The sequence below is a fragment of the Siniperca chuatsi genome, linkage group LG17, assembly GCF_020085105.1.
Source record: "Siniperca chuatsi isolate FFG_IHB_CAS linkage group LG17, ASM2008510v1, whole genome shotgun sequence".
Classification (NCBI taxonomy): domain Eukaryota; kingdom Metazoa; phylum Chordata; class Actinopteri; order Centrarchiformes; family Sinipercidae; genus Siniperca; species Siniperca chuatsi.
Window position 1 is genome coordinate 5,484,502 of NC_058058.1, and position 27,987 is coordinate 5,512,488.

Consider the following 27,987-nt stretch of genomic DNA (forward strand, 5'->3'; position numbering starts at 1 on the left):
TCTCACATTTGTTTCAGCAATATATCTCTCTCTAGTGCCTGGTGCCAAGTTTCATTGCACCATGTTGTTCCCTGAGTGACGGAAAATCTGATGAAACTGTTGTGGGGGGGGGGTTGGAGAAAGTTTTAAAAGTGAGATGTCTCACTCTTGGAGACACCCAGAAAGACTCTTTCTTACCACATAGCTGAGCCCACTCTCCTTTAGAGAACTGACAGTCTCCACATTTGTGTTTCCTCTCCACATTCAGATCTTCTTTTTTCTCCCCCTTCTTCTTTCTCCTTTTCTCCGTCTTAATCATTAACATGACAAAACCTTTCCCTTCTCACTGAGCATCTGTACTGAGATCTGCACTGAGAGACATGGTTGATGGGTCATTGAGTTCATTAACAGAAACAGAAGGATGTGGCCACTGCAGGAAGGTATGTGAAAGTCCATTATTGTATCCCTTGGATGCCAAAGTACCAGCTTTTCTGACACTGTGGTGCTTTGTGGAAAATGTCAGCTATCACTCAAACCAGGTTAAAACAAACCAAAAGAGTTATTTGCAAATGTAATTTCATAAAGACTGTATCAAAGACTATCACATTCATATTCTCATGAAGCTTTTAATGGCTTTCTCCACTGTTTGGTAAAGCACATTTTAAGTTGTGATGTCTTTAGAAATTAAATTAGATGTACTTAACTCACAAGAAGTCCTCCAAATGAAACAACAAAATACATTGTTTGTCCGTGCCCTCTGGAATGACACATAGAATTACAAAAACTGTGTGGTCAGTTAAAAAAAAAAAATACAGTTGTTTTTTGTTCTTTGTGCCCAGAGGAACTAACAAATGCACAAAAAAAACCCCATTTGTTTCCATTGCTTTTTATTTGATGAGGCCATTAACAACTTAACACATACGCAGCATTTAACTGGTTTGAATAGGCCTATACTACTATTTTCTTATTGTATTCTGTCTTGCCATCCTTAACTATAAAGAACTGATGTCATTGCTCTACTTATCTTTGTGTATTTCCTGTTGATGAAAAGGGCCCTGGGCACATGGTTAAAGGAATATTCTGTCATCATATTCATAAAAAGTGTGAAAAACAAACAAAAGCAAATGTACCGAGATGCTTTTCAGAATGGTGTCCTTATAATATCTTTTATTCTTCTTAGTATTTAGAATTTCAGCTAAATATTGTATATTGATAAATTTAAATTTCACTTAACTCATCACTTGTCACATTTTGGGGCTTAGATGTCACTCTCTTGCTGTTGATAAGAGACTCGGATGCTGCAGTTTACTAATGTTACTTGGGAAACTGTCCTTCCAACTAAATGTGTGACACGTCGTATTTACCACTTCAGAAGTCTCAAGTAGGGGCTTACCAGCACAACTTGAAGGCAGCATTAAACCAGGCAACATGAAAGAGATCAACTCTCTGAAAAAAAAATTCTACAAAAACTACCACAAAAACTTGGCACAGCACATTCCACTTACTCAGGGCTGTGGATTTCAAACATACCATCCACCATATCAAACACCCTGTTCTCCTCTCTTATTCTGACCAGTCAAACTGAGACGACTCCTAAATGATCATATAGGAATGGGTTTCCTTAAAATGAAAATCCCAGAGTCCCTGTCCACCCATGTGTGTTAGTTAAAAGAACCCCTGAAGTTTGCAGGATCATCGAACACGCAGTTGTAAGCCTCCATAGCTCCATGTCAGCCTGCTGCCAAGCTACTGGAGTTGGCACTTCGAACTTTATACGTTTCCAGAAAACACAGAAATGTCCATCAAAATACTCCACATTTCTCTGGTGGAAGTCAGACGTCTGTGTGCTACCTTGCTACAACTTGGCTACAAAACACTGGGAAAATGCTGTACAAGCCCTTTTGAGAGCTGTGATGGATACATCCGGCTTGATTTTTTGGAGCATCAAAAAGACGACTGCTGAGATGCAACTACAGGGCCAAACACTGTGTTTGGGTTTTGCAGAAAGGTTCTGTGCGATTCAACCTGAGTTTCAAGTGGGTTGCAGGGATGTGCATGGTGGGCAGGGGCAGGGGTGAAGATATGATCTTGGGTGACCGGGATCATGTCTTCAGTATTTTAGCTACACTGGTGGTGTTGCTCTAGGGATGGCAATGTTGGTTTGGCTAGCGTGGCTGTAGACTCTTAGTCTTGTTCCTGGGAAATTGGGTGTTTAATCAATCGGGGTAAGTTCACACTCTACAATTAAAAAACAAACATTTTGCGGATATTTTACTAATGCTGATTCCACTATTTTTTAGACTCAATATATTTGAATATGACAACTTTTAGGGCAACGATTAAAAAAATAAATATATAAAGGATTCTGTATTTCCCCACCAAAGTTTCATACCTCACAGTGTGATAAAATTTTAAAAATGGATTGGCAGAAAATGAAATAATATATAAAAAATCCAGAACTTAAACCATTTGGGACTTTTTTAGAGAATATTTGGTGTCTGGTCAAATTTCATGGCTACAGTCCTGGAATGCCAAATTGCGCTTTATAATTTTAAACCAGGTTATGTCTGTGTTAGTGACTCCTTTATGCCTATTATTTTCCTTAAAAAGCCTAAGTCTTCTGGTCTTCTCAAGCACCCCTCTGGTTAGCTCAAATGTCTGCTTTGTTGTAATGTAACCCTAACCGTGTGCATGGTAGAAGTGTGCCTTTTTCTTTGGTTGCCCCATCCCTAAAAAAGTAAGCCATTTCACTGAGAAAGAAAGTACTCTCTCAGAGTGTATTGGTCTCTGTTGACCCACCTCATGTAACCACACCCTCCTTTAACAAACCCATAACCTGGGTTACCTCAGTAGGGACTCCTTACAGTGATTGGCAGGCACCTCTTGCCCTCTGTTCCACTGTGTTTAGAGACTGAAAGATTATCTACCAAAAGGCTGCCCCCCCTGCTCTGTCTTTTTATCCATCCATCCCCTCCCCCACCACCTTCTCTTCCACTATAAAAACATACCAATCTATATTCACACAAATCAAACATACCAACTGTGTGTGGGCGCAAGCACACGTGTATGTATGGCGTGTGTATGCGTGCAAGTCCTTATTGGCTTATAACTTCAAGAATATGGTGAGGGTAAGAGAGCAATTGGAGTGCTGCATATAAAATGTATGGGCTGGTTGTGGAGAAAATAATATGGGAGAAAGCTCTTACAGACCTGCTTCCAGCTCTTCTAATGCAGCTAAACATAATGTGTGTGTGTGTGTGTGTTCTGTGCAGATATGTGTGCGAATATGTAGAGTTGACTGTGTTAAAGCTAATTCAAGTTCGTTTGGATCCAACAGTGGATCAGAGGCATACTGAAGTAAATAACTCAGTAGGTGTTCAAGCTGGCCGGCTGTCACTGTGGTATGAGTTGATTTATATTGCTGAGGGAGGGGACGGAAATGCAAGAGGGATGGAGGGTGAGATCAAAGAATAGATGGATGGTGGAAGGGAAGAGGTGAACGCAGGAGGAGAGGAGAGGAGAGGAGAGGAGAGGAGAGGTGATTGAAGAGCCAAGGCCAGAGGGACGGCCCAGTCCAATCTGTATACAAGGCAAAAGCATGACTGTAGAGAGATGGATGAACAAATGATTTGTGTGTGAGATGGGAGGGAAGCAGCTCAGTAAACCAAACATCTACAGCTAGTGGACAGCTGACGGAACAGTTTCTTTTAAGTCTTTTTTAAAGGACGGTTAAACATACTCACACCTGCAGTGCAGCTGCAGTCTGAGCTGAATTGAGCAGTTCAGTACAATACGAGTGGGGGGTTCACCACCTTGCTCAAGGCTTATCAGCACTAATTGACGGAGAAGAGAGTGTGACCTCTTTACTTCCAGTGATTTTTCCAGTCAGAAGCCCACCTCTCTAATGTTTAAACCAGTAGTTCCCAACCATTTTAGCTTGTAAGCACTTACTTAAAAAGAAATGTGCACTTGTGACCCTCTTGTCTGAGTTGTGAACAGTTCAACCAAAGAGTGAAATTCCCTTCAGTGATTGTTTCATTTAAATACATTTCAGAAGCCTCAAGAGGTGGAACTGCCCAAGATTTCAGAAGAAAAATTAAAAATTAAAGAAATGAAAGAAAAGTCCAAAAAAAATAGAATTTTGTGTTGCAGAAATATGTTTTTACTTCTTTTCTATCCTGTTAATCATTTCGTGACCGCTCAGATTTAACTTGCAACCCCCCAGGTTGTGAACCGCAGATTTAAACTACTGCGGCCCCTGGGAGCGAGGAAGCACAAAATGGTAAGACGTTAATTATTGGCCTTTTCAAAGCCTGCTGACTTGAGATTTTAAAGGAAATGTAAAAGAAAATAACATTTTATTCTGCTTGGTTTCTTCTAAGTAGATGGATAGATTTAGTATAGTGTGTCTAGGTTGTTTTTACTGTTTGTTTTGAATTGGAAAAAAAACAAATTTTCTTTGTGTTAAGTATGTACTGTATACACTGTATATCAGTACTCTAATTACCAGAACCAGTCCAGTGTGAATCTCTGCATCAATGCAACCAAGGTAAATTCCTCTACATACACAGTAGTTGGCATATGAAGTGATTTAAAGTTATTCTGATTTTGTTTACAACATCCTTACAGCAGGAGGAATTAATTTACTCAGTTTCCTCTACAGGGCCAAACAGGCCTGGAGCCAGGGCTTACTCATTATTTATGTCACACAAATTCCTGTCCATATTGCATTTCATTGCCAAAAGAGATTATCTGTCAGCCATGTGATGATTTCAAATGGAAAAAATTTCCCACTGGGAAAATGAACCAGTTTTTCTAAAGGCCTGACCTGTTGATGATGCGGTACAACTACAAGCAATCTCAATTTGGTAATTAAATAACTAATAATGAATATGAATCTGAGTCATCAAACAACAGTTTTGTCACAGCAGGAATGAGAACATAATGTCGGCCTGCAACAAGAAACATTTAAGAAACAAGAGTTTTGATATAAGAGACAGCAGTTTGTTATGTTTCCAAGACAGGTTACAGGGGCTGGAATCAGATTTTTCTTGACTCCAGTATCAGAACTATTCAAAAAAGAATTCTTTCAGATCCACATGATTTTTGTTCCCAAGCAAGCTTGTGATTTTAATGAAACAGGCCCAAAGAAAACAAACTGCAGGTGTGATTGAGACTGTGTGTGAAGAGTCTACAGCCATGCTAACAGCTCTGTGAGACTCTTCCTGCTGCCTTGATATTCTGCCAACAGGCTTTTTCAAAAATGTTTCTAATTGTATGGCCTCACATCTTCTATAAATTGTCAAACCTCCCATTTTTAAGTAAAATCATTGAAAAGCTGTTTTTCAACAGCTGAACAACTTCTTGGCATTAAACAGCTGTTTTGATGTCTTCCAGTCAGGTTTTCGAGCACACCACAACACTGAGACTGCTAACTCTTGTTAAAGTCTTCAATGACATCCACTTAAACACAGACAGTGGCAGAATTTCACTCTTGGTATTATTGGATCTCAGTACTGCATTCGGCACAGTTACTAGACCAACTGGAAAACTTGGTGGGACTTTCTGGCACAATATTAAACTGATTTGAATCCTACTTAAAGGACAGGGACTACTTTGTGTCTAAAGGTAATTACACATCTGAGCGAACAAAAATTACATGTGGAGTTCCCCAAGGCTCCATTCTGGGGCCTCTTCTGTTTAACATCTACATGCTACCACTGGCTCAGATTATGGAAAACAACAAAATATGTTATCATAATTATGCAGACGACACACAAATTTACATAACAATGTCACCAGGGTCTTCAACTAAACAAAGATAAAACTGAAGTAACTGTTTTTGGAGCCAAGGAGGACCAATTAAAAGTTAGCGCTCAGCTTCAATCAGTAATGTTAAAAACCACAAACGAAGCCAGAAATCTTGGTGTAGTCATGGACTGGATTAAAGGACTTATGTCTCAGTAGGATTTGGAAAAACTTGCATCCATGCATTTATCTTTATCTTCAGTCGACTCAACTACTGTAATGGTGTCTTTACAGGTCTCTCTAAAAAATCGATCAGACAGCTGCAACTGATTCAGAACACTGCTGCTCGCGTCCTCACTAAGACCAAGAAAGTGGATCACATCACTCCAGTTCTGAGGTCTTTACACTGGCTTCCTGTCTGTCAAAGAATTGCTTTCAAAATACTACTGTATAAAGCACTGAATGGTTTAGGGCCAAAGTACATTTCTGATCTTCTGCTACGTTATGAACCATCCAGTCCTCTCAGGTCGTCTGGGATATATTTGCTTTCTGTCCCCAGCGTCAAAACTAAACATGGAGAAACAGCAGTTTCATTTTTTATGTACCATATATCTGGAATAAACTCCCAGAAAACTGCAGGTCTGCTGCAACTCTTCTTTTAAATCAAGGCTAAAGACTTTTCTGTCATTTCTTACACTGCACTGTACCTTTTACTGTCCTGTTTTATCATGTTTTTTTATCTTGTTTTATGTTGCTTTTATGTTTTATGTAAAGCAATTTGAATTCCTTGTTATTGAAATGTGCTATACAAATGAATGTCCAGAATGTCATGACAAGCCTTCCAATAGATGTTGAGATATTTCACTCAAAACCTCAAATGTGAACCTCACAGTGGCACTAAATGAAAAGTCAGGAGATCACCAAAATCCTTAGGATTTATCATTTGGGATCCATGAATGTCTGTACAAAATGTTGTGCCAATCCATCCGATAGTTGTTGAGATATTTCAGTCTGGACCAAAGTGGTCAACTGACAGTAGAAATGGTTGTTTGTTCCAACCTATATCACCTTAAAATAATCCATGTTTACATTTTCCTGACAAGCTACAAGCAACTGTCCCCTCCAGAAAAATGACAGCAATGGTTAAAAGACCAATGTTCACATTCAGTATTAAAGGTGTTAGAGAACAGGTCAGGATGAAGACTTTGACACTGGAGACAAGGGTGAGCATCCTTTCTTCTACCAACAATAGAAGTTGTTTTTTAACCATGAAGAAGGTCTTTCCCCAACCTTAACAAAGTAGTTTAAGTTGCCTTGAAATGAATCACATCTCAACCATATGGGTAGCAGATGAGAAAACCCTTATTTGAGTTGATTTTGGAAATCACTGACAACCTATTTTGTTGTTTAATTATGAGGACTTGTTTCGATGATTGCATACTTTGTTCCATCTGTTCTTTTACTGAGATAAACCTTGAGTTACATAATTATATTTTTGAATACAGATGAAGAACAGATCGACAGAAAGCATCATGAACTTGTGTCAGTGTAGAGGCAGTTGCTTTTAGCAGTCAACAGATGGCAGGATGTAGCTGGATCATTTGTATGCAGCAGCATGCCTATACACACACACACGCACACACACACACACACACACACACACACACACACACACACACACACACACACAGCAGGGGCCAGCAGAATACATCGTGAGCCTTCAGAGGACAGAAGGTTTCCCTGCTCTTCTGTGATTAATGGGCTGATTGAGGCTGGAACCAAAATGGAGGCTTGGCCAGTTTGCAGCCTGCTAATGAGGTGATAATGGAGAGGTGGGTGGCCGGGTCCACCACCCAGCAAAATGGTGGAAACATCACGAGGAAGGTTTCGGAGGCAGGCCAGCTTTCCAGAGGGCAGCCCTGTGTTATTTCTCAGTGAAATGTTTTGAATAGTAAAGGAGGAGGGAAGCGTGGGGCTGATTACATCGATTTCCACAGAAAAATAGGTAGTTGTTTGGTTTGCCTCAAAGCAAAAATCATGGTACTCGAGCAGTGAGAGCATTACACTGTAAATGTCACAGCTGGAAGAGGCAGATGGTTACTTTGACTGGGAGATGAAGAAATGTTTTGACTGTGACATTGATTGCTGGGTTTGGAATAAGTGGGATTGCTGGCCTACTGGAGCAGGAGGGGAAGCATTGTTGCATCACAGTCACTGTAGGCCGCAGTATAGGATCTATTAACATGTTATAGATTGAGAAAGAATTATTTGAGCATTACTTATTGAATGCATATTGATGCAAGTCTGTCACCACTGGCAGTGTCTGATGTTTTAGAGTTCATCGGAGTAATGAAAGATGTGTCTTTTATTTTATTGGTTGCACTTGAAAGAGGCTGTAGCTCAGGTGGAGCTGGTTGGCCATTATTTGTGAGGTTGGTGGTCTGACCCCTGGCTCTTCTTGTCCACATACAACAACACAAACAGTTTGTTTCCCAAATGTAAGTCGATTTGGACAGAAGCATCTTCCAAATGAATATCAGGGTCAAGGTCAGTTCACCCATATTACAAAAAATTACTAATCTAGCCAAACAGATTGTTTAACTTTTATTTGCCCAGGTTTTCAGAAATCTGTGAGTAACCAGGACATTGATTCTGGAGAGACACATGCAGTGCATTTACATGCATGTAAGTAACAGTGTTACAGTCTGCTTTCTTCAGCAAGAAGATTCTGTAAAGATCATGTAAATGAGAGCTGTTTTCTATAATCAGGATAGGGGATTAGAGAAAGCTGACTTCCTCTGGTGAATACAGAATTCAAACGCGTAACTAGGTTTCTTGACGAAAGACTTTAGACAGAGAAAGCATCTCTGTAACGGAGAAGTCTGATCACTGACTTGCTGCATGTACCCAGATTTACAGTAACCAGGTTACTACAGTGCATGTACACGTATTGTAACCTGGTTTGCGATACCCTTGGTAACCATGGTAACATCAAATGCGGTTTAATACTGCAGCCAACATTCCTTGAGCAGCTACTTCGTCAGAAAACAGAAGAGTAACTGGTGTATCTGTTTACAGTAGTAGTAGTAGATATACATAGGTAGGCAATTTGAATCCTGACAATGAAACTAACAATGAAAACTACTATATAGAAAGGTAATTACAGAATGCAAATAAATTGAATGGCTAATGCAGAAAAAATGCCGACCTTAAATTGTTTCAAAAATTGGGTTTGATTTCATGAAAATCTTATGGATTATAACTTCAAGTATATGTAAATGCACTGATTTTACTGATTTTTTTTTAAAGTTTAATTGTTCAATGCTTTGGGCAATACAAACCAAATTCCATACACCTCAACTGTACTGGGGTGGCATAATAAATCCAAGAGGCGGACTTCTGCACGGTTACAGAGAAGTTAAGTAAGAAAATACAAGTAATTTGGTTGAACTGACCCTTTAAAAATGTCCCGCTGTATTAATGTTCCCATTATCCCAGCTTTATGCATATAGCTCATTCAGTGTGGGTGCAAACAGTAATCTCTATTATTTACTAGTATGAATTGAAAATATTTTATTGGATGGTGGTTCATGGTAAATCACTGACATGGAACTTTCTGTTATGCTATAAAGATAATTTAGTTTTCCATTTTATTTCTTCTTTTAGTGCTACTGTTGTATAGTTTTTTTGTTCGACTTCATTGCCTATTTTATTGTTTATATTCTATTCTAATTTAAATATTTGAATATCTGTTTATACATTTTTCTGTGTAGCATCGAAGGGGCTCCAACTGCATTTCATTGTGCAGTCCTGTATTGTATAATGACAATAAAACTGAACCTGAAACAACAACAAATAAACATCCTTGTACGGTGAGGATGAAAGAAATAGTTCTCCTTATAGTGTTTATTATGTTTACAGTCTTGTAAACAGTACATGACTCAGTCACACAGTTAATTGAGCCTTGCCTTTACAATGTGTTGGTGTGAACAAAGTAAGTATTTTCAAGTCAATCTGTTACTCATTTCAACAGTAACTTAAATTCTGCTGTCAACTTCAAAGATGCTTTCTTATCGTCCTAAACAGACAGGCGGACGTCCTCTCTGTGTATCGCAGAGTGGGGTCTGTTTATTTCCCTCCAACTTAGAAACATTTCTGTCTTTAAAAAACCTCTCAGCATCACTGTTTTGTGGAGGGGACAACAAAGTAAATGACAGCATCCATCTAGAGAGACTTAAACCCCCATCCACCCCCCGGTCCCTGAAGGCTTTTTGTGCTGCAGACCTGAATTTATGTGTGCAATTTCTTGTGTGCAAGTCTCTTGTACTTTTGTTTTCTGGTGTAATAGATGAAATACATCTCTGCATGTGTAAGTCAGGATGTGGATTAAAAGATGTTTAAATACCTTACAGAAAATACACACATTTGAGTTGATGAGCTTCTGTTATAGTGGAGGTAATACTGTTGGTCTGCAGTAGGCTTTAAATAACACCAAAACAATCTAAATGGAAATAACTCATTTATGCAACCCCCGAAATACCAATATCTTCATCTGATTTGAATATGTTTTACATCATGTATCATTAACCACTAGACATGTCCATAAACAACAGCAACGTATCTTGATTCTATTAATAAAAATCTGGATTAGATAATAGATCTGGATTAGATGACTGAAAGTGTGTTTGACTCCACTTCACAGCTCTAACGGTTTTCTTTTCTGTTCATGGTGACTTTCTTTGTGGTCTCTTTGTCCTTATTTTTCTGCAAGGACTCATAGTTTTCTCGATATCCTTCTGAAGGTTACAATTATAGGTTATCTAAATTCACAATAAATAGAGAACAGAGAATAATTGCCATGTCTTGGTATTAGTGTATTGGACTTATTTTATTGGATTTATGCTGGATTATACTTGTGTTTTGAATTTCTACTAACTGTAACAAATATCTGTTCATTTTCAGTCAGTTAGCCTATTTCTAGTAGGCTAATTGTCTTTTTCCAACCACAGAAGGGGAATCTCTCTTTGAATTTCCTCTCCCAAGGCTTCCTCCATTTTTTCCCTAATGAGCTAAGTGTCTTTTAAAGGAGTTTTTCCTTGTCTTCTTAGAAAGCTTGGGCTGGGAAACTGTTGATGTTATGTGCCTGGAAAGCCCACTGAGACATTGCATGTGATATGTGTGTTATGGCCTCTATTGACCCCCACACAGGATTCATCACAGAAATCAATTATTATTTTAACAAATGATAAAAGGTAGCAATTACCATTTGCTGTCACAGCATTTCTCTGATTTTTAAAAATAATATAAATGATGTTTTGGCTGCTGGTCAGACAAAGTCAGCAATTTTAAGACGTCACTTTGCCTTTGGTTTTGATTCCAACAATTTTCAATGATTCCAATGATATAGCTGTAGTTTTGACTGAATGATTAATGGTTATGCATTGCCATTGGTAATCAGTGGTGGAAGAAATATTCAGATCGTTTACTCAAGTAAAAGTAGCAATACGACTCCATTGCAAGTAAAGGTCCTGTGTTCAAAGTCTTACTTACATGTTACCAGCAAAATATACTTAAGTATCGAAAGTAAAAGTTGTCATTCTGCAGAAGAATGGCCACTGAGAGTGTTGCCCCTGTGATTATTATGCATCATATTATTTAATTATTATCATTATTATGGTTGCATTAATGTCTGAGCAGCATTTTAATGTTGTAGCTGGTGGTGGTAGCTATATAGTGTTGGGTAGATTAATCTGTAACATTGCATTATATTTTATATCAATGTTGGAAAGTAACTAAGTACATTTACTCAACCACTGTACTTAAGTACAGTTTTGAGGTACTTTACTTGAGTAATGCCATTTTATGCTACTTTATACTTCTATTTCACTACATTTTGGAGGAAAAATATTGTACTTTTCACTCAACTACATTTATCTGACAGCTTTAGTTACTACTGTAGTTACTTAGCCTTAGCCAATTCAGATTATTTATACAAAATATAAACAACTAATACATTTTGATGTATTATTATAGATGAGGCTACCCAGTAGTATTTACAATTAGCCCCACCTTTACCAGCTGCAACATTAAAGGGATGCTTACACATCAAGTATCCATAGATGCAATCCAATGATATGATATAAATTATTCTGAAATGGGCCATTCTGCATAGTGATTTTACTTTTGGTACTTCCAGTATGTTTTGATACTTTCATACTTTTACCTGTAACAGAGTATTTCCAGCATTGCTACTTTTACTTAAGGAAAAGATCTGAATACTTCTTCCACCACTGTTTTGTATATTGATCATCGATTATGTATGTAAAATCTGCAAAGTAACCAGTAACTATGATTGTAAAATAAATGTAGTGGAGCAAAAAGTACAATATTTCCCTCTGAAAAGTAGTGGAGTAGAACTATAAAGTAGCATCAAATAGAAATACTCAAGTGGCCTGAAAATTGTAGTCTACTTAAGTACAGAACTTCAATAAATGAAGTTATATTCCCCAATGGTAATTAGGCTATATTTTATTATAAGCATTATATCATTATCAGTGATCGATGAAAATAATTGGTATTCAGTTTTGTGCTGCAACAAAAAATGTTTCTCATTTAAACACACCCACCCACGCACGAACGCGCGAACGAGCGGCAGGTATCAGCAGGACACGCCTTGAGCCTTCAGCGCAGGTGCGGTTTCTACAGTATTTATAACCCTTTAAATTGTATCTGTGTCGGACTGTGCAGCTGTAGCTGTGAGGGTTCAGTATTACGGCTGAAGTCCTCTTGGTGACGCTCTGCTGACATCACTCTGATATTCCCCGCTCAGCTTTCCGCATCACACACGGAGCTCCACCGACTCGCGCACACACTTTGTTTCCATTTCACTCCACTCGCCGTGGTCGAGACGCGCCGACACACACACACAAGCAGCCGCGGGCTACCTGTGCGCACTGCAGCCGGCCCACACGGGGAGGGGTTTGACTCTTCCTGTCATTAAGAAATCCAAAGGAAGAGAGAGAGAAACTAAACACGGTCCAGATTGTAGAGAGGAGCAGACACACAGAGACAGGGGAAAGAGAAGCCACAACTTGGCTGATTTCAACCTAGGCGGTCTGAACTGAACTCGAAGTTTCTTGGCGGATCGGAGAAGGAATAATTTGGAGCCCGGTTGCCCCACACAGCGCTGTTGTGGATATCTACGTCCACCTTGTGTCCGGTTAAGAAGAATGGCGAGAGATTACGCAGCACGCTGGCCGGTGTCTCCGGTGAGAAGCACTTGGCTGGTGGCGGCAGCGATCCTCCTCGCAGCCCAAGGTAAGACGACCCGAGCTGTGTTCACATAAACAGCAAAGCCTCTCCGGACTTTGCACCTGAATGTGGGCAACTCTCAGCACGCGCCTCCCGAACCCCGGGAGCGCTGCATGTTTCACTGTCACGTCTGTATCTCCTCTCTGGCTGCTGTTTGGTGGACCGAGAGAACTGTTGTTAAAGTTTATTGTCGAAGCACACCGCCAAATATGTGTGTGGACTTTCGGTTCGCCATGATACGCGAGGTGTGGCTCTCCTGGTTTGTGGTTTTTGTCCTAATTCCTCGCAGCTTCAGACTGCAGGTGACTCAGGGAACCTAATCCCCTCTGAGCCTCTACAAACCCTTCCAACACGGCTGACCTGTAATCTGTGTTTACCTGTTGGAAAGTGTGGTAGTGAAATGGAGCGCAATCACAACCGCAGGTCTAAATACTATGCCATTAGAATAATGGCAGAAATTGGTTCTCATTCTGCAGAGCAACAGGGTGGTGATGGGGAACACGGTCTCGGCAGGAAATGAGTGCTCGGCCCCTGCTCTTCAGGTGGCCCTTGAACAATGAGTGTTGAGTGCTCTTAATGAATATCCACAACAGTAATCCTATAATAAAATGCAGACGCTATAGAAATTTACACACACATATATAACAAACCATGAATTATGTCAAGTGTATAGAGCCAGATTGATATCTGACTTTAGAGATTAATGCCAACATTGATATTCAGAGTACAAGATACATTAAAAAAAACGGCTGATATTCCTTTTACATTTTGTTTAATTTTTTACACTCAAACAATTAACATGAACATATTTTTTTAAGTAATCCTTTAAAGTCAGTTGTCAAAGAGCTGTGCTTTAGTTATTTAAAGGAATGTGCTGTACTTATTTTGAGCAACACAGAATGCACAATGTACACAAAATCCCTGTTGCAGCGCTATAGGCCAATTATAGTAATACCACTGTGATTTAAATACATAACGAAGTTTAAAAGGTTTCTGATGATTACTGTTGATACTCAATAAGTTACCATAAATGTCATGAATAAGATTACTCTGAACTCACTGCACACACTTACTAGGAATATTTGAGGAAATATTGCACCATTACCAAAAAGAGGTATCTATAAACTTACTGGTGATTGCCATAGCAACACTTTATGTCCCTATAAGAACATTACAGTGATAGATATGGAGATAACTACAAGCTATGATAACATCACTAAAATGCACCACAGAGTAACACAGACGTGCTCTAACTCCCAACAGAAACAGCAGCCCCCCCCCCCCCCCCCAACTGGGACCAGCTACAAAATTCATAACAGCAAGCAGTCAGGCTACAGTGATCGGTATAAAAATCCATGAACCTGCTCTGTCAGCATGAATCTGTCAACCTATTGTTTTCACCTGGGTGTAACTAGTGTCATCTGTCAGAGCTGTCCCCAAATTGTCACCAAGTAAAAAGAAGATGGGTCATTATGGAGCCGGGAGATATGTCGTCTCGTGCGTTGACACGCCTTGGAGACATGCCTCTGAGATCAAAGCAAATGGGAGGGCAAGTTATTTCAAGGCCGTGAGCCACAGAACCTGTGCTTTGCATTTTGCTGTGGCATTTGTTGCATAATAGGTGACAATGTGAAATGTGATTTTGAGTGTACAAGGCAGGAGGAAGATTTTACCTTGATTTGAATTTGCTTTGTATCGACATTCTTTCTCTTCATGCATATGTGGAGCAATGTAAGCCACAAGAACAGGAAAACCCCAGTGTAATAGCACAAAAATGAGGACTGTGGTGCTTGAGACCCCAGTGCTGTAAGCCATGCAACGCAGGTTGGTGTGAGGATGACAGATACTCAGCTGAGACTCTGGTACATCAGGCCTGTATTGTTAAAAAGCTGTCAGATTGTCATGACAGTATCCCCACAGGTTATGAATTAATTTGAACGTGCAGCAACACAACTGTCTTCTCAGAGGAAAAACCTCCGCACTCACATTTCAGCTACTTAGCCAGTAAGTTAGTGACACTGAATGCAAAAGCAGAAGCTTGATTTTAAAGATTGTCCTGGCATATGAAACATTTTTTGAGGAAACAGTTCAAGGCTGGGTTGTACTGTATGTGTAAGATTGATGATATCTGTCTTTTAAATTATGTTTTAAATAAACTAGCACTCTGAAAAGGGGTTAACGACAGCGGTGAAACCATGATGTTAAAAGACCCACGCTAACCTTCAGTGAAATAGGCAAAGTAGAGTTGAGAGGATATCATTCCACAGCAATGATAATTAAGTCACTTCAGGTGTCCCACCCCCCCACCACCCCCACCCTTCCTCCTGTGTCTCTATAGGCCCATTCCTGTGCTGAAATGTCAATGATGATGAGTCCCCTCGACGGCTCGGTGGAGACGAAGGGCTGATTAGCTTATCACTTGGAGAGCAGGCAGCCGATGATTATCGCCCTCAGAGCAGCGCGGTCTGATTATCGAGACTCATTGTCTGCCGTGCATTGCGCCATGTTGCTGTTTGTTGTTTGCGTATTTGTGTAGGCAGTGCTGCTGCTCCGGTATGAATCTGTGTTTGGTGTCCTCCATTTGGGAACCAGTGCAGAAGAAGGTTGTGATGAAGAAGCCTTTGAAGCAATCATTGGCCTGCCTTAGCACGAAACCCTAAATAACCACCTGCGTTAGTCTGCCACTGGTGGCAGGGAAAATGACACATTTTATAGTAATAAAATATCCACTGTTGTAGCATCTGCTGCATTTTAAATTTAAAAATCCAGAGAAATATTCAATTTTATTGCTGTAATTATAAAGCATACACAACTTCTAAACAAGCGTAGAGTTCAAGACATTAATATGTGAGCTGCCCCATTAAGCCAGTTGTGTGCTTTTGGCCTTTGAGACAAGAGCACAAATTTTTCTCTTTCCAGGATGTTTTAGTTGATTAATTATTGGAACAAGCCTAGAGGCTGAAAATCTCCCATTATTTCAAAAGCAAAGGGCAGTTTGAATAAAAATGCCGGTCATTTTCTCAGTTTAACGAACAGATTTTTCTCACTTTGCATAAGTCCTATTTTAACCTTGCACAGTCACCTGACCCCGGGGTTGAAAATGATTTAGAGCCTCCACCATCTTTAAAAAGCAGTCTGTGGCACAGAGATCCCAGCCCCATTGTGGCTGATGGCAGATAGACTAAAAGTTGAGGAGTGTGTCTCGGGAGAAGTGATCTTGTGTGTGCGCGTGTGGAGAGGGTTGAGGGGGAGGGGGTTGTCATTGTTGCCGTGGGAGTTGATCATAGGTATAATCACTGAGTTGAAATGTCAATGACGTGTTAAGCAGTTAGATGCTTCACAAGAGCCTATTTGTTGGGGTTTAATGATATGTTTTAGCATATAATGTTTTTATTTTTTTGGTTGTGGGCTTGTTTATAAGGACCTGTATTTATAAGACATTTTCCCAAAAAAGTGTGCTTTAAAGACATGAAATAAATGTCCCTGGCAAACAAAATACAATAATTAAAACAAAATTGCAATAAGAAAAAGCAAGGGTAAAGAGGTACAATAAGTTATCCATGCTTAATGTGATGATACCTATTTAATGAAATCCTGAAATAATGAGCCTCTTAATCTGAGACCCACCATATTAAAAAACAAGCTGCTGTCATGTGGGGGATCAGAACTGTTTGGGGTCCTGACCTGCAGTTTAAAGCATGTTGGCTCCAGTCTCAAATGCCAATAGCTCTTGGTCAGGCATGGGGCGATAATCATCCCCTCGAGAACAGACCAGTGACGCTCATTGAGAGCTTATTAATCACTCGCACCAACACAAACAGCATAGTAATGCTGGGGGCTGTTAGTGTTTAGGCCAATTTGTTTGTCATTGTCTGGGCTGCCATGTGTGGTAGTGATTCTCACCCAGAAAAGCACAACATCAAGTCTGGCTGCTGTGAGAGAATAGTGTTTCCTCCTAATTACAGCCATTTCACTGATTAATGGACAGACTTTGGTAGTGTTGCGTCACATATACTGTGATCTGTTTGTTTTAATGTTCAAGTTCGTTTCTTTTGAATTTTCGCCTCTGGGTTTTCTTATTGATCAAGGATTAAAATGTTAATGACTTCCCACAATTCTTTGTGGGCTGATGAATGATGGACTATTAACTTTGTATTGCAGGCTCTTGCATAATGCTGTTTGCTTGTTTTGTACAATCAAAGTAGTTTTGATGCTCTTCTTTTTAAAAATTCCCATTGCACCTCCCATTGAGCCAGAGGTAGAGGTTGGCTTGGTTGGTCACTCTCAGAGATTGGGAACTGGTTGTCATGGATACGGCTTTTGTGGATAAGACAATTTCACATCCCTTTGTTGTGCAACCATGTGTGCTGTGTATATGCCTTTTGTGTGGACCTTTTTTAAAAGAAACTAGCTGTAATTAGGGGGAAGAGGTTGGACTCTGGGTTGCTGTAAGAAGCTCCATCAGTCCGGCTTGCTGAGAGTCCAGGAGCAGGTTTTAATTCATCTCTCTGCCTGCCAAGAGCCAGCATGCATGTGTCTGTACTCGGTCAGCGTTTTTTTTTTTTCATTCCACTTCTGAGGAAACCGGTTACTAAGCAAATTACTGATCACATTTCTAGAAATAAACGTATCATGGCTAACACCTTGGCATTCTTTAGTGATTCTTCAGCAAACAGGTGTCAGTGGGAAGAGGGATTACAGAGCGTAGCAACAGGAATGGGGCCATGAATCACAATGCAGCTGATCCAAGGATGGTCGGAGGAAGGTTTTTGCTTTCAGGGTCCAGTCAGCTTTCACTGCGTCATGAATGCCTTTGCAGATCACTCACAAATGCACACACAAGCTCTCTCTCCCTCACACACGCGCACACACACACACACATGATCAATGTGGCCACCCTCCCTAGTTTGACTTTTACTGCCATGCAGAGTAAAGAAAACTTCCTGCCAGCCTTTCATACCCAGCTCAGTCTTTCATTTTCCCATTCTTTTATTCACCCATTCTTTCTCCCTTAGTCTTATTCTCTCACCCTCTCTTTTGCTGTCATTCTTTTGCTCACGGCCCTATTTTCAGCCGACCTGGCTGGCTGCCGCTCCGTGGCGGCTCCCTAGTGGGGGACCTTTTGTTGGAACAGCTTTTGGTGGAATTAAAAAGGGTGCCAGTACACCCCCCCCCCTCCTCTGTCTTCCTCCCTCCATCCAGTCCACTGCTCTCAGTTCTTCTAGGCCTCATTGTTTAGAAAGTGAGGGAGCTAGAGGAGGTAAGAGAGAGGGGGGGAAAATTCAAGTGTGAAAATGTTTAGATAATCGTCCCTGTCCTGTCTGGCAGTCTGTTCTGAGCTCGTCCGTTCCGCAGACCACAGCGAGCGGCATCCATCCTCTCCTCCTGTTCAGTCACTGTTTCCTCTCCAGCTATAGTCCACTGGTGACAAAATGGAAATTGCTTTACCGTCTGTGTGGGAGTGCAGCGGTGGGTCAGGCTGTGATGTGACTTTGTGACATTTTCCGTTGTACCCATGTGGGCAATTAATAACCGCAATAACATTGTTTGCTTCACTTGTATCATTATGGAGCCTTTAGCCAGGGATTTTTCCTACAGATGGAGTTTGAGGCGACAGCCTTGCTTAAGCTGTATGCCGCATTTACTAAAATTTGACAATGTTGGCAATAATAAAACTTTAATTGTTTAAAGAGCCTTAACTGCGTCAATACTACAATACTGCAGCGAAAATCACATTAGGCGCTTTGTGAATAGATAATGGAGCAGGATGATATACAAGGTAATTAGCTTTGGCTATTAAAAGTATCATTGGCATTACTAACAAGATACAGACACCAAACCACTTCTCATTTTAGGCTGTGTTTAACTCCTATAGCCACCTGTTTTATAATCAGTATGATGACATGAAGTTGGGACTACCCTATCCATGCACTTGCAACTTGCAATTCTTTTTAACATTTGTGTTTGTAATACTTAACCCACGGCAAACAAAATATTAGACACATCTGTCAATTTAACAGAATCAAATACCACAACACCATCACGATTTACAGCCTCTGAGATAACATTAGAGCTGGACTTTGACACAACTCAACTCAAATGTCAACAAAAACTAAATATGCTGCTTCCTTCATAAAAGGAAGCAGCATTTAATACAGCACTGTTGTACTGGATTGCATTAGACAGTAAAGATGTTTCTATTTTTCTTGTATTTTACTGTACATTTTGAAGGACCGTGATGTCAAAAGGATGTAGGTTTAGTGGCAACTGTAACAGTTAAGATGGAAGGTCTTTGTAATAGTTAGTTTTTGAAAACCTTATAAACAAAGTCTGTATATTATTTAAATTAAAACATATTTTAACACCAAATCACTCTAACTTTTTATCAGTTATAGAATTATAAGAGTTTTCTAAGTCATAGCTGGTGATTCCTAAAGGCAGAGTACTCAGTTAGGACCTCACACATCTACACAGGTATATGTTTAAATATATTCTCCTATTTAAGAAAATAAATCAAGGTTCATGGTTGAGGTAACACATTTACCTCAGTTTGACCCACGAAAATCCTTGCTTTACCCTTGTTATTATTTCCGGCTATTTGCCTTAAACGCAAATATTTTTTATTCCTATGAACAGAGTGAAATACGAGATACGGCAGATACGAGACACTGTACATTTTGTAACCACTCCTAAATATTATCATCAACTCTCATCATGTTGTTGGAAATTTGTCAGTTTCAGAACCAGTCACATCCTGTTCTGGTTTAGGTGATTAGTTGGAAAGTGAACGCTTTTTCATTGCTGGGGATGTACAGGTCACAGAAGCCAGTAAGATTAAAAATAGTCAATTTCCTGTTCTGGTTCAAGTGCTAGCGCTATAAAGGCCAGGCCATTGTCAATTGGCTTCAAAATGTGCCTGTATTGCTATTCCTAGACCCATTTTCTTTACAAACCTTTAGTTGCAGATATTCATAGCCATACAAGGAAATAGGTTATTTATAGTAGGCTATAACTTTTTACCATCCTGCCCTGACAGCTTATTGGCCTTTTATTTGAACTCTTGACTTTCTATTTTCTACTGCAAAATACTAACCAGCTCTACCTTATCTGAATTTCATAACCCAACACAATGCAACAGTGCATGGACAGTGAGAAACTTTCTCTTTGTCTTTTCGGGGTGAATGAAGAAACTCAACACTTCATTGAAGTAATGCAAATGGGATTGGGAAAGAATAGAGAGAGCATCGATTTATCTCTGTTTTGCCGTCCATAAATATCTGTCCTGCTCTGTGTAGCTTGGAGACTGTTAGCAACAAGTTGTGGAGGTCAGCAGCTAGCCAGCGAGCAGAGAGAGGGGGAGAGAGAGAGAGAGACTCTCTGTATTGATGAAATGTTAAAATGAAACAAGGCTAAAGACAAGGATTTGTGCACGTCTAACAGTCTGGCTCTTCTCTCACCTCCGTTGGCGCCCTTGGCTGCTTCAGTATGATCGTATAAATTGACTGCACCACCTCAGAGTGCACGTACGCGTGCACGTGTGTCGATGGTGATCGTCTTGATCGACTGCATCCGCTCTGACAGTGTTGTTTCTCATTTGCATAACGCAAGCTAACATCTCTCCTTACCCTGTTCACAAGCGACTACTGTTCACACAGCAGCACATTTCTATGCGAGTCACGGGCACATTAAAAGAGAATACTGGTGTCATTTAAAGTTACAGCCCATTTACTACTGCTTCTGTCTAGTGTACGTTCCCCCCAATCATTCTGCAATGCTTGCCATATGTAATTAGATTTTTTTTTTTTTGTAATTTTTTTTAATATACAAGCTCTGCGGTTATTTCAAACCTGGCTTGGAATGAATGGCTGTGCTGGCAAACAAAGCAGCCCCATGTAAAAAAAAAAGACATGGATGTGACAATTAAGTTTGTCAGGCTGCATGTTTTTTAGGGATTGTTTCCTGGTGGAGACAACCATGTCTTCCTGTAAGTGTCAGGTGACTGACAGGAAACAGACTGGTGAGAAAGTTGTGTCTACATTTTATATTAACAATGGGACATGGCTTCCTGTCTGCCTTTAGTCAAAAGACATCGATATAATCTCTGGTCCAGTGAGAGGACACTGAATGTGTGGAATGAACACTTGGCTCTGAGATTCACAAATTCCAGTTAAACGGAGAAACTTTGACACAACAACTTTGACAATTTTTTTTATATTGTTGTAGAATGAATGAGAGCAAATACATCCTTGTGTGTGCAGACACAGATACAGACCTTTAGCACAATCCTAACATCTTGATGCATAGGCCCTTATTATCCATAGAAGTGTTCCCTTTTTAAAAAAAAAGTTGCATAGAACTCTTTCCACACTTTATTAGGCTACTGCATTACTTCTATTACCTTGTTACTTGCCATCATCCACAGACGCCATGAACATCATTGGGACTGTTTCTTTGGTGCAAAGTTGTCCCAGAGATGGATATCTCAAAACCTGGACAAATTAAGTCAAAACTATCTGCATGACTTGATACCTCTAAGTGAAAAAATTCTAATTTTCGTAATGTGGATGAACTGACCCTTAGATTTTCATGCAATATTTTCGGCAAAAACTTAAAGGGGATCTCCACCCCAAACTGTTGGCGGTCGAGTTGCATTGTGGGTGATGTAGGCACCAGGTTTTGACAAGGAAGAAGTATGCATGGAATAAAAAGGATGATATCTCTGGTTCTGTGGCATCCATTTTCTTTTTTCTTTTCTTTTTTTTTAAACTGTGCATTGTCCGACAGTGTTATAGGAGTGAACCTTTTTAACCACAATTTGTTGTACCTACATGAGATTAGCTGATAAGCACCAGGGTGTTTGTATTAGCTCAGGTGGTAGAGTGGATTGGAAAAGCCTCTCCTGTCTTTCAACACGACACTAAACCCCTGATTACATACGTGTATGGGGAAAAAAGTATTATGTTCCCTATGTCGGGATGACACTATTCAAACCCATTTTTTACATCACATGGCAATATTCTAGATGTCTGGTGAATCACTTTATCCTCATTTACCCATAGTTTACCTCTAAGTCAGCTCACACCCAAACAGTACACAAACACAGATGTACAGACAGGTTGCCCCCCTCCTTCGCCTCTTCCTGGCAGCCGCTGCTAAACCTGATTAATTGCTTCCGTATCCCTCATTAATTCAGCTGTTGATTGAGAGATTCAGTGTGACAGCTGCAGCACAATGCTTTGTCTTTTTCCCTTTCTTCTCTGTCTTGACACCAACTGTCCCACTACTCCCTCTTTAAAAAAAACCAAAAAAAAAAACCCTCTCTTAACTCCTGACTTTCCCGTCTCTAATCTAAAGCTGGGGGTCACCTCTCTATTCACACAATTCATGGAGTAGATTTTCTCTCGTCAATCCAAAACTGAGGGGTTTTTTTACACAAAAGGTTGATGTTCTCTTGACACGAAACTATTCAGTATTCCAGACAGATCCAGACATCGGTCTTTTGGCAACCATCAATGGGTGTTTTCATTTGCATGATAGAATTACAGAATTCTTTCAAAGGCAGGATTTTCAATTTTCTTCTTTAATAGTATATCATTGTCAAATGACTTGAGATATTGCCTGGTGCTTTTCTATAGGCCCTGTGGGCTTTCTTCTCACAGCTCATTTCATTATTTCTCCTCCCTGCTGCTTTTGATGCGTACACTTACCTGTCAATCAGCCAGAAGTGTCTTTGGCTGTTTCTTTTTTTGTAAGAGAGGATCCAGTCCAAGTCCTCCTCAATTAGACCAAATGAAAGTGCAAAACAGATTAGTGAGGCTACTGCTTGTAAATAGCTACCGCCAAACATCTGTCATTCTTGTAACCGATGTGTGTCATTGTCGGCATGATGAGGTTCAATGTGAGTTAGATGTACTCTGCACAAATGTTACCAAAAATAAATAAATCTGTTTATTGTGCTTTGTGTTCAGTGATTTAAAAGATTCAGATTCTTGGAATGAGCCTCAGTAGGATAATCGCAAGTAATTTCGCAATAATAAGGAGGTCCAGCATGCAGCATTTCACTGGGGAAAAAAAGGGGAACTGATACACATGCCGTTGTACAGCACTGGTGTGTGTGTGTGTGTGTGTGTGTGTGTGTGTGTGTGTGTGTGTGTGTCTGTCTGTCTGTCTGTCTGAATGCTCTCATGACAAGCTCCCTCTGTTAGCTGCAGTGACAAAGCCACGGTGGACTGTGTGATGGGTGCGGATGTGAGTAGCTGTGACAGACAGAAAAAGATCTATGCACGCACGCACACACACACATACACACCAAACCATCTTTTCCTCCCATATCGATGACATCTATTCCCTTTTATGCTTCTCTTCTCTTCTCACACTGAAATATTGGAAATGGATCAAAGCCAAGTGGCACGAGGATTAAATAGCTCACATGTCAAAACCCAAGAAATCATTAATGACAAATCTCTCTTCAGTGGCTCAGAAATTCATTTACAGACGACAACTGTCATACCACCAGACTTGTGAACTGCAGCTGCACTTTTGCTCCACCCTTCGAAGGAAATGTTTGAAAAGATTATATTTTACAGGCTTGGTCTGGTTAAGTCAGTGGACTGTCACTACCAGAATGTTTTCCCCTACCTGATCAAGGACTTAATTTCATTACATTTACTGGTGCAATAACCTACCTCATTATAGAAAAGAACAATAACTAAAGGGCTTAAACTGAAGAATACTGTCTAAAACTGGTTGACAAATAATATTATATTAGGTTGGAGACAATTAAGGATACTGTAGCTGTCTAACAAAAGGAATAACTGTGTTATTCTAAACTAGGCAATTATGGTAATAATCTGCTAATCTGCTTGCCACATTGAAATTTGAATCTCCATCCATTTTCTAAACCGCTTATCCTGTTCAGGGCTGCGGGGGCTGGAGTCTATCCCAACATGCACCGAATGAGAGGCAGCACACACCCTAAACAGGTCCCGAGGGTGTGCTCTGTGTCTATCAAAGGGCTTGAAATTGGAATATCAAATGCAAAGTAAAAAAGCACCAATATTTCCAAATCCTGACATATTACAGTTTACCTGCTGTACTTTTTTAGTACAGTTTAGTAGTAGTATAACACAATTTAAAACAAAGTGTCAAACTATGTGTTCATTAAAGTTGCCCTGTAGAGCTTTCTTGTAAAGAAACAAGAGATGTGTTTGCTTTCATTGTTTCTCACCAAAATGCATTGTGTATTCTTGAGGTCTAACAAACGTGTTGAATGAATTTCCTTCCTCATAAAATATTTGCAAAGCAGATTATTTTGAATATTTTAGATTTTGAAATGTTTGCCTCCATGTTTGTTAACTTGCAGTCTTCTTCACTGCCTTTTCAGATGCCTTGCTACGCTTCTTGGCACGTTACTGTGACCGACTGTCAGTCAGGGGACTAGTGTTAAACTGGCGGCAGGGATGTTTTTTTTTCATATCACCCCCTGTACTATACACTATACAAACAAAACGAGGAACCCCTTGTAAAAACATTTTTCCATAGCACTACTAAAACTCCACAGGGTAAAGAGTAGCCAAATCCACAATGAGCTGTGAATCTGCATCAGGGGTTTCTTAACTTCCCAGTCTTGGGATTTTTCAGTAATCACACAGCTCGGAGAGGATTAGCCCACTTATTGAAATTAAAATAAAGGAAATGTATTGTTTTTTCATTATGGGGAAAATGTATGTGTTTTAAGTTAGCCTTTTAACTCTTTAAATGGAAACTCTTGCGTTTTATAAACCATATATCAAGTATACTTGATTCATCAAACAAATATGCGAAGCTCTAGTTCAGCTGAAACGGGTAGCTTTCCAGTTAAATGATGAAGAAACTGGTACATCAGGGCTGAGCCAACCAGTCAGAATCCGTAATAAGCTGTTTGTTAATTATTGAGCTACTAACATATGTTTGTACCACAGAAATTTTTTTCCTTATGGTAATCCACTTATTACTTCTATGGAATCAGATGTACTGTATTGTTCTTTGTGATTGTGAGGTATTGTAGGCATCATTATCTGCAACACTATTACTGTTGTGTAAAGTTGGAATACTGTTGTAAAGTTACTCCTGACTTCAATAATACCACAGCATGTAATTTTAAGATGGCCCCTTATGGTCCATAGCTAAGAAGGTGGATTTCACTGAGCCAGCAGCACACACCCCTCCTTCCCCCTGTGTTTGTGCTTACCTCAAAAAACTCCATTAACTATGGGGTTAGGATTGGAAAATAGAAAATGACTTATGTGCCTGGGGCTCTGACCTTTCCACCCCCTCATCCCAGAGTCTATTTCCAGGCGTTGGGCTTTTCGAAATGTGAGGATGATTTCTTAATCCCCAGGGATGCGTCTGAGGATGGAAGTGAAATGTTTCAACTGTTCTTGTTTCCCGCCACACGAGCATCCTGATGGGTGGCAGACTGCCCATTTTCCTGGCTGGACGGAGAGAAAAGGGTGCTAATGAGATGTGCACTGCTCTTTCATGTGTATCCTCTTCTCTTCCCAGCATGCTGTTTCTCTTGATTCTGTGGGTGTCTAAACTATAAGCGTCTAGGTTTCTGACTGCTAATGTACAAAGTGACCGTGTCTGAACTGAAAAGTTAAATAGGTTTGGAATTGAATCAGGCATTTTTCGGTATGAAAGGCAATGTGAAGGGGAGGCGTGTTAATGAGCTGGTTTGGAACATCACTTGTTTCTCACAGTCATCAACAGCATGAAACTCTGGCCAATGGGACGGTCGATGGAATGAGGGAAAGCAAGAGAAGGAGGATAGTCACAGAGCTGAAAGTTAAAGCTGTACTTAAATAAACGAAATCAACAGCCAGAGTAATTGATTGATGACTCCAGCAATCAAATGAATCACCACGTCTCCAAACAGGATTACACCATTTCAAACAAAAATGCTACCATCCCAGTTCACCTCTCATGCCTTTTGCGCTAAATTCATGTTACAAAATAAACAAGTGTATGTTTAGATAATGAGATATGTCATCTGACAGTAAAATCTCATTCAAGTTTATGTGTACATTAAAAAAAATTCCTGGTGAACTCATGAGTTTAAAGGACCATACTGGTTGTTGTGCATGTTTTATGGACTTTTTAAAGCTTGCCATGCATTTTTTTTTACTTGATTTCATATCTTCCAGCCAGCCATTAGTTTCAATTCATTTTTATCACAGTACAAAAGGCAAAGTGCAGATGTTTGAAACTGTCTTTTTCTACCGTCACCTGCAGTAGGAAGCAAGCACTGTTCAGAAATAGTTTTCCTTGTTTGTGAGTTTAAGGAAGCACCACTTCTGAGGTTTGGTCAAAGCTACAAAAATTCTAAATTATCATTTTGACAGAATCTGTGTTTGTCCTCTGGGTTTGATTTGTGTTTTCTTTCTTGACAACAGAGCATGTGAATCCAATGCTTTCTGCAGCCGACTAAAGAACTCATATATGCTTTAGAAAATGTTTGAATTTAGTGGACTTAAGTCCGCATAACCACAAGTATGGTCCTTTTTTTTTGTTTTTTTGTTTTTTTTAAATTTACATATGTTTTCTTCCTCAGTCTTAAGTTGTTGCTTGAATGGTTGGAGCTCCTGGCACATTCCCATCAGGCACCATGTGGTTTACACAGGATTGTGTATTGTGGCTCGAGTCCTGGATTCTGCTCCAGAATCGTAGCAGTGGGATCCTCTTTGTGTCCTTCCAAAGAGAATGAAGATGATGATGAACATGTGTTTAGTTTGCTTAAATACATAGTACTGTACAATGGCACAAATAGTATTTACCACATGAAATTATACTTACCTGAAAGAAAGTGATTATGCAATACTTTAGCATAGTAAACATTAACATTTTAGAGAATTGAGTCATGCAGTGATAAACTGTTGAAATGATGAATTTCAGCATTTTTTCTGAAAATTAATATGCATTGGATTTAAACTTTGCAGTTGATCATCTGTCCGGTTGAACTGGCTTGCACTGAAGGCAATCATAGCACTGAGCTTATCATTGCTCCATTACAACTCACTTGGTTTGAGATGATAGTGAGCATTATGTAATTGCTTGTTAGAACTAAATGTGCAACGGGCATGATGGGTTAAATGCCAATTAGCACAGTATGTGTGTGGGTCTGGATGCAGCCAGGCGGCGCAGAGGGAGAACCATTTGCTCGCTGTAACCTGAAGCAGTTCAGGGCTCTGGGTTCACTCTGTGTTTGACTTGACAGGTCTAGATGAACTGTCTTCCTGTTACTGTTATTCCTAGTTCTTTTTTTCTATTTTACTGGGATGCTGAGGTTAGTGCGCTGTGACAACTCTCACTCTGTGTTGAACGTCAGTGCACTGGCCCTTTTCTTCCTGAAATGACGGGAGTGAGCAAGGACGGGAGGATTTGAATATGTTGAAGAGAGGAGTGTGACGGTCCTAACCTTCCCTCCACCCTGTCCTCCCCTCCTCGCCTTCTTCTCGCTCTCCTTCGCTTTTGCTCTCATGTTCTATTCGCGGAGTGTGACCGCCAGCAGTGCGTATACAGTGGTTGATGGAAGGCGGATATACATGTGGATTTTCCTTCACATACACCCTTGCACACATTCAAGTGCGCATGCACAATACAATGAGCCCTGTGCTGTCTGTTCAGCACACTGATTCTACTCCACACACACACACACACACACACACACAGTCACTCAGTCACTCTCTATCTGGTGGAACCACTCAATGGCGGCCCCCTGACAGCGATCCAGTCGCAGTCTCTTCTTGCAGAAAACAGATAAAAGCTGTTTTTCTTAAAGTCTTTTCCCATGTCATCTCTCTCAACTCCTGTCTTTTTTCTCTCTGCTGGCAGTGAGGTGTGAGCGTTGGCAGGATGTGTGTGTCTCAGTGTGTACATGAACCTGTGTATCTCGCTATATGTGTTTGCATG

General features: G+C 40.1%; 1 protein-coding gene across 3 annotated transcripts in view; it reads left to right on the plus strand.

Annotated features, from left to right (window-relative positions):
• Nucleotides 1–12,403: 12,403 nt before the first annotated feature.
• pvrl2l (PVR cell adhesion molecule related 2 like) overlaps nt 12,404–27,987 on the plus strand; it is a 283,769-nt gene continuing 268,185 nt past the window's right edge. The window contains exon 1 of one of the 3 annotated variants that reach the window (XM_044171844.1): nt 12,404–13,044. In XM_044171844.1, the coding sequence (XP_044027779.1) occupies nt 12,957–13,044 (88 nt within the window). In that variant the 5' untranslated portion in view covers nt 12,404–12,956. The remainder of the gene's footprint in view (nt 13,045–27,987) is intronic. The other 2 variants (XM_044171846.1, XM_044171845.1) reach the window with 2 other exon arrangements.